General features: G+C 26.4%; 1 protein-coding gene across 11 annotated transcripts in view; it reads left to right on the top strand.

Moving 5' to 3' along the window:
- Window positions 1-740: 740 nt before the first annotated feature.
- Window positions 741-15,834, top strand: part of LOC123299234 (ankyrin-3-like) — a 184,131-nt gene continuing 169,037 nt past the window's right edge. For all 11 annotated transcript variants that reach the window (XM_044881543.1, XM_044881553.1, XM_044881544.1 and 8 more), the window contains exon 1: window positions 741-818. In XM_044881543.1, the coding sequence (XP_044737478.1) occupies window positions 780-818 (39 nt within the window). In that variant the 5' untranslated portion in view covers window positions 741-779. The remainder of the gene's footprint in view (window positions 819-15,834) is intronic.

The following is a 15,834-nucleotide window of genomic DNA, read 5'->3' on the forward strand; positions in this document are numbered from 1 at the left end:
CTTGTAAACCGTTAGAGATAGAACAAAAGTTTAAATGTAAAAATATTCCTAATCAACTTTTGTTTGATATATTTTTTCGTAAGCATCACTGTTTACCCGCGAGGTCGCAAATTATTCGTAAATTGTATAGTATGTATTATATGGGGATATCAGTTATGTATGTGTGACATGTATGTATGTATAATGTGACAGAGTAATCAACACTGTCTTTGCATAGTATTTCAACAATTAACTCAGTCAATTGTTTGTTTTAACTTGTTTTTTTTTTTTTAAATATACTGTGAAATACACCCGCTACCTATTGAACTAATAATCATCTTCGGTCAGTTCACATACAAACAGTAGTTCTGTGAATTACGTTTATACAAACATTATAATATCTTGCTCACATCTCTCTGCCTATTCGTCTTTGCATGGCTATTTTTAAACATTGTTACACTTTTGTACATTTTCCAATTATTTTAATTCATACACTGAAAAAACAAATTAGTTTTCACCAATGTTCTATTGCAATAACATAGTATAATTCGCGTTTTATTTTTTGTAATATTTTCTTATTGGGATAGAATATTGATTTATGAAAAAAGAAAACAAATTATTCGAACGATTGATATAATTGGTGACGCGTTTATTATACCTAATTATTTAAAAAGTATTATTTATTGTTGGTGAAATAGAAATATATTTATTTTTGAAAAGTGTACAAATTATATTTTTATTTATTTATGTTTAATTATTTTGTTAGTTGATTTTTCATTTTTTGTGCAAAATAAAATACAATGTTTAAGAAGAAATTTCCATCACTTACAAGCCTTGGGGTATGATGCAATCAATAAATTTCGTTCGTTTTGTGTTTAGAATCGTACACATATATAACATTTGTCTCATATTTCATTTTATATCATTTTTAATACTTTATTTGGTGTTTGAACATAACGAAAATATATATTTTATGTTGTCATATATCCAAATTTATATCCAAACAATTTTAAAATGAACAAAAAATAGAAAATTAATTTGCGGAAAAAAAATTTTTTTTTTAATATCGCGAGCTATTTTGAAGGTAATGGTTTTTTTAATCACATAAAATGGTGATTTGTATATTAAAAACGAACATTTATGAGTATCCGAATAACAGATCTAGGTCAAATCCTGAACGGACTCTTTTTGATTGTCAGAAACGTTAAAGAAAATTTTCTAAACATAATTGTGTGGAAATATTTTGATGGATAGACCCTATAGAATTTTTACTCACATTTTACCAAAAATTGTCCAAACTACCACTTCTTGAATATTTTTCAGTAATCCTTAAAGGCAGTTTAAACAAACATTTACGGCATATGGAAGTGTGTCATTTGAGACGATGTGTTTTATTTCGAAAACTGTTGCCCGAATATTTAAGCTCTTTGACTTTCTAATGCTAAAAATTATTCATGACAAGGATATTGAAAAACGAAAACATAAAAAGTCTGTCAATATTGTGGAATCATACTTCGAAAAACATCACCTCGACGTTGGGAACGTGCTCTTTTTTAGAAGAAAATCTGTGCTTTTGTTATAATAAAAGTTAAAAAAAACGCAATCTCAATTGTTCTAGCTCTTGAAATGTCTACCCAAGAAATTGTTGAGCAATTCAATCAGTGACATATGTCACGTATGCAAGACATCAATTTTAGTCAGATGTATTATAAGCCCGTGTCATAGAAAAGGAAAGCATACAGAAATAAATAATTTTTAATGAAATTAAAATTTCTTCTCTAAGGCATAATTAACATTGGTCTTATGGGAAAACGGTAGATGGATGATATTATTCATACGATTTCTCCAAAAGTAATCCGTAGAAATAAAAATAAAAAACTATTTAAACTAAAGTTAAAACCTTAAAAAAACCGTTGTGCCCGACTAATTAAGGATGTATGAGTACGAAATTGGGGACAAAAAAAATTCCTTCAATTTTGATGGCGAGTTATGTTATAGCTTGGCAATATAAGACGCAAAATAGGAATACAACTTTTCGATATGCGGCATAATTTTCAAAATATCGAAAATTGAAAATTTTATTTAATTATTTATCTTTCGGTATTTCGAAAACCAGGGCAGATAAAAGAAAAGAGAAAAGAAAAGTGAAAAGTACAACAAATTTCAACCACAAGTCTTAACTTGCTTAACGCCCGTATTATTCTAATCAATCATTTAGTGAATTAATGGAAATGAGTCATTATCGCGGGTGAAGCCGCGGGATAAAGCTATGTGTATACATCTGCATACATACGAATCTGTGTTAGATGGACGTAGGTACAATGTATGTATTAGTATATTTACATTATGGGTAATTAAACTATTAACATGGATATTAAAGTAGGTTACTCATGTCATCTCAATAATAAATAAAGTAATTACGTTTGACGATTTTACCCACCACTATGTTTAATATGATTTTTAAAATCATCATCGTATCATTTTAATTCAAGACTGAATTAATAATTCATATAAATTCTTTGCATTTTTGTTTTTAAAATAATGAAACCAATTATTATTTTAATTAAGCACATATTTGTACCTTACAATTAATTTTTATTAGTAGTAAATAAGCGAGAAGAACTTATTAAGTGAATATCAACTTGACGCCAGAAATTTTTGACTATTTGAACTTAAATTTTTTTTTATTCAATACAAAATAATTTCAAAAAATTTGTTTTCTAATGATTTTTTTTTCCTTACACTTTTAATTTTTCTATTCTTGTTTCTTAAGGCCACCAGGTTTCCCAAACTATGTTTTGGAACTATTTCTAACTCACTGTGATTATTCAAAAAAAAGCGGCCTAAATGCGACCTGAAAGGTCCACACAACTATCTTCCCAGTGGAAAGGATAAAAAAATATTATATGTTTTAATTAAATAATTTTTATAACTTCCCAGTGGGTTGGTAATTTTAAAGGGTCCGATTTTGCAAATTGAAAATTTAGACATATCTCCACGTTTCAAGGCCTTTAGAGTCGAATAGTATGGTTTTTAAAAGGTGGTGCTCTAGTTAAAAATTTTGTACATCCTTTATAAATTTAATTAATCGAGGAAATCTAAACGGACCTATTTCTTTCTATTTGTTATTTAATATATTATAACGGTTTAATATCGAATTTCAAATAATTTATTTCTTCGGTATATGAAGTCTCAAATTTGGTGGACAAAAAACACAACGCTATATAAAACCTTGAATGAATGTTTATGCATTCTAGTCTGTTTATTTGTAGAGGTTGAGTGACATCAGATTTTATAATTTTAATCTCATCATAAATAAAATTAAATTAAGAGAATTGCTAGTCATTCAATATTACTTAATTAGAGATTATTGATTACAAATAGAATAAACAAATTATCTTTTATCTCGAATAGAATATATATTAAATATATAATATATTTTAATATATTAAAAGAAAGAATATGGTATATTTTTGTGATGGACAGAATAATCTCCTAATTAAGAAGGAAAAGTACATTATTTCTAATTACAAATACAATCTGTTTATTGTCGTCTACAATTGACAGACAATCACGTAATTTGATTGTATTTGATTTCCGGGTGGTAATATATACCATAAAAAAGTAAATATTATCATGTTTGTAGTTAAACACGAACAAATATTGTGGTAGGATACGGTAGGTTAATTTTTATCAATAGCGTACAATCACTGCTGAGCAAACTATGAAAAAATTTTAAATTAAAATAAATAATTAAAGAAATAAAAAACCCGACTTAAATTGAATAATGCACTAAAAAGACCGAAACAACAAGATTGAGAATAAACAAGTGAAAACAAACAATTGACAAATTGAGTGATTAAACAATTGAGTTAATTTTTGAAATACCATGTATAGACATGTAAGTAACGAAAGATGGTCACTCTTAGATAGCCACACATACATGTCATACACTTATGACTGATATTCCCATATAATACGTACTACAAAATGTGCACCTAATTTGCGCCCTCGTAGGTGAACAGTGATGTTTACAAAAAAATGTTTAAAAAAAATTGTTTATTTTTTTAAGGAACATGATTTTCATTTAAACTTTTTTTTTATCTCTAACGGTATTACTATTTCGCTAAAAATTCGCTTGTTAGTTTTTTTTTTCAAACCTATATTTTCTAAGAACCATTGAGTTTTTAAGATGAATATAACGGTACCATAATTATCGAAATCCATCGAGCCGTTTAGAGGATACGAGGGTATATAGAAATTTACATGCGCGCGAAAAACATAAACACTCCCTGACAGTAAAAATATTTTAGAGGCAAGCTTTTTTCATTTTACTAAACAGTTTTTTTCTGAAATTTCAACAGTCTAGAAAAGGACACTTTACTGGCAATAAGTGTAGTGAGAAATGTTATACTTTTAACGCTTTTATAACTGCTGTTATAAAAAGAAAAGATGAGAAGGCTCATACCTATTATCTACCTTAAATTCTAACTTAAAGCCAAATGAGGTTGTGAAATTCAATATTTTTTCAATGATTCGCCGCCACATTTCCACTATTTTTTCTGTCATAACAGTATAATACACCATCATATTCTTCGATTTTTTTAAAACTTGTATTTTTAGGAAATAGATTTTGCCCAGTTTTGTATATGAAATAAATTATTCTTTATTATATAATATGTCTATTTATATGGCTATTCTTGGTAATTATCAGTATAAAAATAAAAATCTTACATTGGATTCTATTAATAGAATTATTTTTTTAATTCAAGTGACTTTTTAATGAACTGACCATTTCTCCAACTGCTTAAATATTTACGGGAATGTTGTAAAATGGATTTACATTCAATAAAAAACCCTTTTTAACAAATTTGTTAAAGACAGATTAAAGTATACTCGATTTCATTAAAATCACATCCGTTAAAAGTCAAAACATTCTAAGTGTTATTGCTATAGGAATAAAACTTTGAATTATTTATATGATATTTTTTTTATTTAGAATTTTTTAAAAGCAACTTAGAATTGATTTGTATCTGTTCATATCTACCAAACCAATAAATGATTGGTCTTAATTGGTGCAGTTAGTTTAAATCAGGAAAAATTTAAAAATTTTGTTCTATAGTTCCGACTGCCAGAGTTTTTACTACAGGCCAAGATCTCCTATGAAAATTTACATTCATGTGTGTTATATTGAAACTTATTAAGGGAATTTTCGATTCAAAAATTAACTCTATATTTAACTTATGTTTAGAAGTCGTAATAATTCAAACGATAGAGCTAGTGAAATAAAAAAAAAAAATAGGCAGTCATGGAAACAGCCGGCAAAAGTGAAAACATAGGAAGATAAGAACGCTTTTCATTATATGCATCAATTTTGTTTCACCAAAAGAGTATTTATTTCCAATTTATAAAAATCAATACTGCATGGCTCCTTCTTTGTAATTGAATCAGTTGTTCCTTTTATAAGGGCCAATTCCAATTCTACCAGCGTAGTTTTTGTCACCATTTTTTTTAGAATTCTCTGTATATTCATGCATTTAAATAAAAAACCAACAATTGTAATTGGAACATTAATTTTTCGTTAAATTATAGAGTAAAATGTTAGTTATCTGATTATAATGTGCAGAGGATGATCAATTTTAACAATTTAACAATTTATGATATATACAAAAATTAACAAAAATGGAACATATAATTACTATTATGTAGGTATTCTCATAAATAAATATTAATATTATTATTTTATATTATGTTTTAACAACATTGTTGATGTAATTTTAACAAGGTTGAATTATTTAATGCTTGATGTAAGCTTTGTAAATATACATCGATGAGTAACATATATGTAATAATTTTAACATGTTAACATCTATATTAAAAAAAAAAAAATCTGTTTCTAAATGTCATGAATTCACTCACTCATTGCATTTGTATTGTTACAAATACTGTGCACTTGCACTTGCACTTCTTCTGTATATAATAAGGGAACAAAAGCAAATCCTTTTTATTTGTTTAACTAACAATTTCTTTTCCACTTTTTTCGTGTACTCGATAGATAATTTAATAGGGTATTATCGTTAGTCAAAAATAAATTATGAAATTTGAAAAAAAAGTTAAAATTTATGTAAAAATATACTTAAATATTCTGATTTCGAGTCATTAAAGCACATTTTTCTTTTTAATTATTAAAATTAAAAATCGTAATTTTTAAACTGTATATCACGCGACCTAAAACGCGAGTAAGCCCTGCTGTGATGTCATAGCGGTAGGAGTCATAGACCATCAGTTAGTTCAGTGTAAACAGCTGGGTATAATATATCCATAGATAATAAGTATATATATTTATTATAATTAGATGTCTATGAATATATCTGTTAAACTTATTTTTGTTATTTCGTATAGTAATACCCATATTACGTCATCAAATTGGATGCCCGCGTTTTTGACAGTTTAAAATTTAATTTAATTTTTTGGCAAGAAAGCGTGTGTATTTTTCCGAAATAAATTTTTGGTAGCTTTTTATTAGCAAAATCAACATTTTGAAGTACTTTTTCAAAAGTAGTGGAATACCCTATTAGGTTTATATTCAGAACAAGCAAGTATTCAGAGGCGGATTAAGAAATTTTGCGTCCGCAGGTAGTTTCAATAATTAGCACCCCTGTCATAAAAATCTATCGATAAAGGCCTTTTTTGAAATTCTTTACTTTCAAGTTTTTATTTCTCAAAACCTGTAATATCTCTAAAATATTTGCTCAATTTTGAACTTCTTCAATATTCAAATTGATCAAATTACTTAAAAATGAAAATTTACTGTACAAATCCCTATATATTATAAATGTGAAAGTAAGGATATTTGTATGTTTGTTTGTTTGTTACGCTTTCACGCTAAAACTAGCGAATGGTTTTTAATGAAACTGTAGAGCAATATAGCTCATATATCAGAATAACACATGAGCTATAATTTATAAAGATATATTAATAAAAAATAAAAATTTAATCTGATATTTACTATTTTAAATTTTTACATATATATTTACTATTTTAGCGGTTGTTTTTATATATAAGTCTAGTGAAGCGGGCGGGTATCAAGCTAGTTGCCGTATAATTCTCGTCTCTTTGAAAGTATAATTGCTAGATTCACTGTCACTCTTTTCTTTTCCGACCAGATAATGAAGGAGCAATATTCATCTACTGTATGTTTTATCTTCTGTATCTTTTCATATTCTTTGACAATTGAAAGTTTCATGGCTTTCTGTTATGTTTTATTAACATTTTCATTTTTTGCCTTATGGATAATCTGTCTCTACAAGTGTCGTCTGACATCTTATATGCCAGGATTTATTTTTATAGTCCGGACAGTTTGTGAGACGTCTTTTACGATACCTACGTCGAAGCAATAAGAAATACTATGAAAAACTTTAAGCAATTTTAATATAATTTTATTTCTAATTTTAGTAAATAATTTTTTTAAAATGCTACCAACGAAATGAATACATGCTTCAATTAATCCGACAATTTACTTTCATTGTCCTTGACTTAATTCAAATATTTAACAAAATACATATTTGTAGTTAATATTTATCTCTAACTGTGATCTAATACCGACTGTAGTTTTATGATTTGGCCTAGTGTAGTGTATACAATTTTAAATTATAATTTAATTATTTTCCGATTTGATGAAAATTTGATTATACTAGCTTGCTCACAAGATTTTTAAGAAGATTAAATTTGTCGCTATCACGACAAAACTATTTCTGTGGATACTATTTTTTCCAGAGTTGGAAAACAGTTGAATGCAAAAAAGTTATAACTGATGCAATTTTAATCTTGTTCTTTGAATTAACCGACTTCAAAAGGTTCTCAATTCGACTGTATTTTTTTTATTACGTTATTCTCTCTCTTTCTTAAAAATGTGTTCCTTATTTATAAACCGATAATTTTTCACTTTCGGTAAAGAAACTACTTTTAAAAACAAAGAGAAAATTAACTATTAAAAATTTTATATATTTATCTTAAATAATTTACCTTCAAATATTTTGACCTTGTCTTCCGGTAATAAAATCTAATGTAATATGTACGTAGTAGTATTTCCCTAATTAAAAACCTACTCATTCTGCCATGAATAATAACATTTTTAAGATTTATTTTAATATAAGATGTCGCCATTACTTATTTTAAAAATTAAAATGAAATTCTTTGCAATTGAAAAAAACATTTCTGATGTCTTATCAGTCGTCTTTTAAAAAACAATTTATTCTTCGACGGGCGATTATCAAAGCACCTCTGTTTTCTTTGACAAAAGTTTTTGGGAAAGAGGGCAAAAACCGCGAATCTTTTAAATTAGGGAATAAATATGTTCAAAGAGTTAAAAAGTGAGCTAACGGCGTTTTAAATAAAAAAAAGTAGATTTAATTTATTTAGAAAATTTTTCAAATAAAAAATTTTTTTAATTGAATTTGATTTATTTTTATTTATGAAAACCATCTATGTCGAAACCATGGACTTGAAAAAATAAATAGAAAATATAAAAATATGTCGCTGTATTAAAATATTTTAATTATAAACAAACAATTAATTTTTGTATTAAAAATAAACTTGAATGAATTACATATTCTGTTTACAATATTTATTATTAAAAACAAATAATTGAAATTATCCATCATAATATGTAAATACATATTGTATTTTACCATGTATTTTAAAATTTAGGTGAAGTTGAAAATATTGAGAAATATATGACAGTTCACAAGACTTCTTTACAACGGTTGTGTCACCTCCACTCATTAAAGTGAGAAAACTTAAATCGAATGAGCTGAAACCAGGGGGTTTAAAGTAACGGAAACATTTTGAAAGATCTGCAAAATTGAACTATGTTAAAATTTTCAATGCACTTTCTAATATTTTGCTCAGTGCTTTCAAATCTATATAAACCATTTCATCTTCCATGAAAACAGCCAATTCTGCTATTTTCGCCGTGCGATGGACTTATTTATATCTAGTTATAGTATAATCCTATTTATTACCCGACTGTAAAGGAGTGGATATGTTTTTCGCACGTATCTTCTATGTACGTAGGTTTGTAAATTTTTTTATTATCTCGTATCGTCCAAACGGTCCGATGGATTTTGCATCGGACAGCATTTAAGATATCGTTATCTTTATTTTCAAAATTCAAATGTCCTGAGATAGGTTTTTGAAAAAAAAAGTCAAAATGGCGAATTTTTGGCTCGAAATAGTAATACATTAATAAAAAAAAATTAACCAAACCTATCGAGTAGGGCATCAAAATAAAGGAAATTACAAGGGGATTAAAAAATATATATATAATTTTTAGTATATAATAATATATTTTAGGAGGATTTTTTAGTACCGAAACACAAAAAAGTCTAAAATAAAATAAATAATTAAAAAATCAAAAATCCGATTGCGTTAAATAATATCTGAAATGAAAGAAACAAGTACAGTAATTTACTTTGCCACTTTAACATTAAAATCTAGGAGCCCATTAAAATCTAGACCGACTCAAATCTTTTCAATAATTGGGCCCTGACTTTTAAATTCTCTATATAAACTATTCATTTTTTGGTCTTAATTAAAAAATTTAATAAAAAATACTTTTTAAGGGACAAGCTTTTATTGTACCTACTTAAAAGTAAAAAATAATTTTATCTATCAGTCACTCGTACCCGACTATTTGTAAAGCTTGAGGTGATTAATATCGAAAAATAATTAGGCATGTAGAGCAGATGAGGCGTTCCGATTCATTTTTTATATTTTCAATTGAGAGCCCCAAGCTTTTACAAATAGTCGGGTATGAGTGACTCATACAAAAAATTATTTTCTACTTTCTAGTACAAAAAAAGCTTGTCCCTTATTTTTTTTATTGATGAAACGATCGTATATTATTTTCGTACACCCATAAAATAAAATATTATATTGTTATTAATCATTAAATAATACACATACCGTTCTGCAAATTGAAGGTTATGATGGCATTTGTCGAATACTTTAAAAACTACACACATGCATACACACAATAAATGTATGAGAGATTTTCTTTCCTTTTTCCACGATTAATTGTTTACTTTAATTAAGTAATGACATCATATTTATATAGTCATCTTTGTTTGTTATGTAAATGTGTATCACTCTAATAATAATTATACACATTGCAATCATATAATATATTATAGAAAAAAAGAAATATGAAAAAAAAATCTAGTATTGGGTCTATTAGTTGTAAATATTTGGTGATTGTTATTAACAATAGGAATACTACATTTTAATCTTACGGTGGTGGAAAAATCAAATTTATTTTTAAAAAAATTTATAAAAATATTATTTTATTATTTAATTGAAAAATTAATATTTTGTTGTGTTTTTAAAAAATTGTGATTTTTAAAAATGTAATTATTTTGTGCAAATTTTTGTTGTTTTTATGCTTTTCAAAAGTGCCAATTGAATTGAATGGGATAAATGTAATTTATTTCTTACATTAGTGCCTGGCTATTGAGAGATTGTTTAAAGCCGAATTTTTAGTTAAAATTATTATAATTTTTTTTTTTTCGTTTTAATGAGTGCGTATAAGGATTATAATTTCAAGTGATATCGATTTATTTCAAAATTAATTATAGCAAAATAGAAATCATGGTGAGATTATATCTGGTGAAAGGAAACTAATTTTCTCTCCAAGAGAGTTTTAATAGATTACTTTTTAAACAAAAAAATTTGGAAACTTGAGCGCTTGAATTGACAATGTTGATTTAACATTACTAGACCAATATGTATCCTGAAACTTGACGTTACTAAAATCAATTGTTGAGATTCTTTTAAAACACATTTTTGAGCAACCTCATATGACTCTAATTCACGGCTACTTCGAATAAAATATATTATATTAAGAATTGCCTCTTGGTTTTTTACCTCTTACAAAATTTACACCTACATCTACACCTACATCAAATTAGAAAATATTAGGGAAAAGGGACTCTCTAAAGATTATAACAGTTATCCTAAAAGGGGGAGTCAGATCAAACATTGGAATAGCATCAATTTTACTTTGGTACCGTTAACGAAACAATAAGTGTTTTATTTTTGCGGGGTTAACTTTTTCCAAAAGAAAGTAAAAATGCTTTTAGGTATAAAAGATTAAAAAAAAAATTCAAAACATTAAAAATATGTAAACAAAAAATAAATATTTTATGTGCAATGTTCTAAATTACAAAACCTAAAACTATTTTAAGAATTTAATATTTCCGATTTAAGTATTTTACGTCAAAATACGAATTTACTTAAATCCGTAATCTGGTATTGTACGCAAGGAAAAAAATTGGTCAGAAAAAGATGAATTTTTTTCCACAAATTTGTTATCAAATCTTTGAACTTTGAATGCAAAATTAATTAATTGTCAGTACCATCTCTGACACCTTTGCAACATTTAGTAGAAAATTATTTATTCTCTAAGAACCGTGTTTTTCGAATCAAGCTATTACGGATAAATTAAGAATCACTAGCATTTGTGACACTAAAGGTACTCTTCTATCTTAAGGAACTTTAAAAAATAGTTTTTATTATATATAAGGGTTGTACCCCATTTACGATAAAGAAGTATGAAGATCAATTTTTAAATAATGCCATGCCAGAATATTACCTAAAATATTTTAAAATCTCTCATGAATTCTCTCATAACACACACACATTGAAACTAGTTTTCAATTCTTCATTTTAAATAGATACATTAATTATTATGATGTATAAATTCAATGCCAATGTCAATTACTATTTATTAGGTTTTAAATTTTCCGATTACTATTAAATGAGTGCATTTTTAAATTTTACAAAATGACATCAGTTGATATTTATTTCTTAATGTGATACAATATTTAATTTTAAATTACGTTTAAGTACTCCTTAAATATTATAGCGTAGACAATTTTAGTGGAAACAAATATTTCATTTTATTATCTATGTTTTTTTACAAAGACATAATTAATATAAATTATTTTCATTTTTCTCAACTTCTAAATTTTCAGGGTTCGATATTTCGAAAACTACACATCGAAATATCATAAATTTACTTTTTGAGGAACTACCTTAACAAAAAACTTTTCCAAAAAGAAAACCGACTTCAAAAGAACTTTTCCAAAACAAATTAATATGCACTAAAAAGTAAAAAACTAACGATATTATAATGTAGTTAAAATTATTTTTATTTTTGGAGTCGATGTCAGCCAAGCTAATGTCGCAAACTGTTCAGCCAGAGTTGTTTCCTTGCCTGATACCGACTCCAAAATTAACAATTATTTTAACTACATTATATTATAAAGATTTTTCAATTTCATCTTTCAAATAGATAAAGAATTAGCAAAATCGGTTCACCCAGTCGAAAGTTCTGTGATAACACAGATTAACAAAAATACAGTTGAATTGATTACCTCCTCCTTTTTGTTTGAAGTCGGTTAAAAATTTAATAATTGGATAACTTGGATTTTGAATTTTTCTAAACCACTGAGAACTGAAAATATTAAATTTAGGTTTGTACCTACAGCAAATTTTTAAAATTATGTTATGCGTATATTTTATAAAATTTCATTTACATTTTTTTTAAATGAATAAATTAACATATTGGTGATTTTGAAATCAAAGATAAAATTTTTAAATAATAATAATATTTACCTTGAATGATTAGTAATCTGTGAAAAATTCATACAAATTATGTTTACAAAACTGATGTACATACTTATTACTTGTATCTTCGCATTTAACCAATTCTAAATTTTAAATTCTATATCAATGAATTAAAAACTTTGATGTATTTTTGCCTCGAATTCAAAATTGTAGACTTGAAAATCGAGAATTCCGTATTAAATGTTTTTTACCCGACTGTCAAGGAGTGATTATGTTTTTCACGCGTATCTTGTATGTATGTTTGTTTGTAAATTTCTTTATTATTACCTCGAATCTCCAAAACGGATTAATGGATTTTAACATTTAAGATATTATTGTATTTGTCTCACAAGCCCAATTGTTCTTAGATAAGTTTTTGAAATAAGGAGAGGGTTTTTTTTTGTGCTGGGAAACTAAAATGCCTAAAATTTCATAAATTATTAAAAGAATAAATAGTCGACAGCGTTTAATAAAATCTGAAAGGAAAGAAACAAGTCCAGTAGTTTACATAGCGATTTTAAAAGTCGGGGCCCATTAAAATTTAGATCGAATCAAATCCCAGTAATGGACTCCGACTGTTAAAGTCGCTATGTAAACTACTGGACTTGTTTCTTTCTTTATAGATTTTATTTAACGCAATGAAATTTTTATTTTCTTAATTAATTATTTTATTGAGAATATATTTATTTCTCTCAAATCTATCTTACTTGACAGCTACACTAAAATCCATATTTAATTTTGGATTATTATGAGGGATAGTATAATAATGATTATGCAAGTGTTGCAAAATTGCAAAAGAACAAAATCTTGATTATAATATTTAAAATACATTTTTAAACGTGGCGAAAAAAAAGTGGAAAATAGTAAAAAAATATTAATATAAATATTTTCATTTTTAATATTACTCATCGACTAAAATAGTTTTTAAGTTTATTTGAGTTACACATTAAGAAAAACACATGTTATGTCCCCGCCAAACACTAAATGATATAAATTTCTGCGTTAACAGTTTCAATAAGAATACATGTCTGTTTAAAAATGAGAGGCTCTAAAATTAATAGAAATGTACAAAATACTGAATGCAAATTTTGTTTGTTAACAAACTCGACCAAGGAAAATTTTTGGGTCAATCATTTTAAGCTGTCTCTTGCTCTTTATATTTTTCTTCAAGTACTACTTTTTAGTTGCACATTTTTCGGTCAAGTGTCAAGTACCACCTAAGGCACCATGCAAGGCAATTTTAAATAAAATGCTAAGTTCTTATTACATGAAGTTGGAGTAAGTCTAAATCAATTCTGAAAGTTTTAGAGGGGCTTGCCCGATTATTTAAATAAATAAATGACTTCAAAAGTAGGCATATTTAATATTGGTTTTATGGTAAAACGGTAGATGGAGGGTATGTTTTCATAGATTTCACCAAAACTAGCCGATGGAAATTAAAAACAAAACTATTTAAGTCAACCTTAATAAATTATTGTAAACAAAAAAATCCGTTGTGCGCGACTAATTCAGGATGTAAGAACACGGTAGTGGGGACACAAATAAAAAAAAAAACCTATATTTTCAATTTTGTTGGTGAGTTATGTTATAATTAAGAATACAATTTTTCGATTTCTGGAGTAATTTTTAAAATATCGAAAATTGAAAATTTTCTTTAATTATTTGCCTTTCCATATTTCGAAAACCATGGCAGATATCGAAAAATTTTATTCTTATTTTTCGTCTACATTCATAAAGTTATCAGCAAAACAAAATTTATCATCAAGTTGAAAATAAGGTACAAATAATTTCAATCCTAAATTTAAAATTGCCTCGGTGATCATACTATGTTAAGAAAATAAGTAAGCCATAATGAACATGTTGCCTTGGCGGAAAAACTAAAATTCTTCTTAGCAAGCTTAAGATGGTGATTCTGTACTTTCAGAGAAATGATTTCCAAAGAACATGCATTTTTAAACGTTAATTTCCTTTATAAATGAATATTATTCCAAAAATATATTAATCCAATAGCGAAAGGATCCTTTAAATATAAAAGCTGTATACTTAAGTTACAACTTGTATATTGATATTAATTCTACGAAACCGTTAAATTGAGGTCATTTTCCGATAGTTGATCTAACACACTTTTCTCTTTACATAAATTATAAGTAATCTGTACGTATATATTACTCATAAAGATACGACATAGATCAAAATTTTATATTTACTTACTTTTAAAATATAGGTGCGGTGCTTTTGTTAAATATTATTGATTAATTGGTCAATAATAAAAAACTACGTATAAATTATAAAATATAGAATAATAAAAACATGTTTTAATTACGTTTAAATATTATTATACGAACAAATTTCAAATAAATTACCTATTTGCATAGAAGTTCGTTCAATTTGAAATAAAAGTGCATTTTGCTCATTGCGAGCGTATACCATGATATTTTATTGAAAAATTCACGAAGGGTCTCGATTCCGACTAGCTTTAATATAGTGAAATAGTGTATCATTTTCTCTATTTTTGTTCGAAGTAAATACGACTAAAAATGTTTCCTTTAAAAAAAGTACACAAAAAGTTTCGGAGTAGAAGTCAAAAATTTGTAGAACACAGCCCCAAGGTACTAAAACAACCTCAGAGTTTGTACTTTAATTAAAATAAAATTATCTGCTCGTTTCACAAAAAACAGTGTTTTTTTTTTTTCATTTTAAATTTAAAATGACACTTTTTGTTAAAAGACCTGATTAAGTTGGGGTTGCCATTCAAAATTTAATGGACCCAAAACTTAATAAATGCAGCTGTCTAAATAAAACCTTTCATGTTGTTACTTCCTCAAAACGAAGACTGCAGAAAAGTAAAGCTTAAACTTTGTGTTTTTATTTTATAATCTTTCTTAAAAAAATTAAATGATTGCATGGAATTATGTCAATCAATCATGAATATAAATAGTCGCATTATTCCAAAAACATTGGCCTAAAAATCAATAGAATTTATCATTATTTAACAAGAATAACTCAAATTTGATTACGTCAATAAATAAATTATACCAAAAATTGAAGGAAATTGTTCAATACATTTTAATAAGTAGTTTAGATAAATATTATTTAGGGGAAGGTGTTGTATCTAGAATCAAAGTTTACATATATTTGTTTTTGAGATGATTTTTACATGACCATAATGCACCATGGGCCACACCCAAA

This window comes from Chrysoperla carnea, chromosome 4 (genome assembly GCF_905475395.1).
Source record: "Chrysoperla carnea chromosome 4, inChrCarn1.1, whole genome shotgun sequence".
NCBI lineage: Eukaryota > Metazoa > Arthropoda > Insecta > Neuroptera > Chrysopidae > Chrysoperla > Chrysoperla carnea.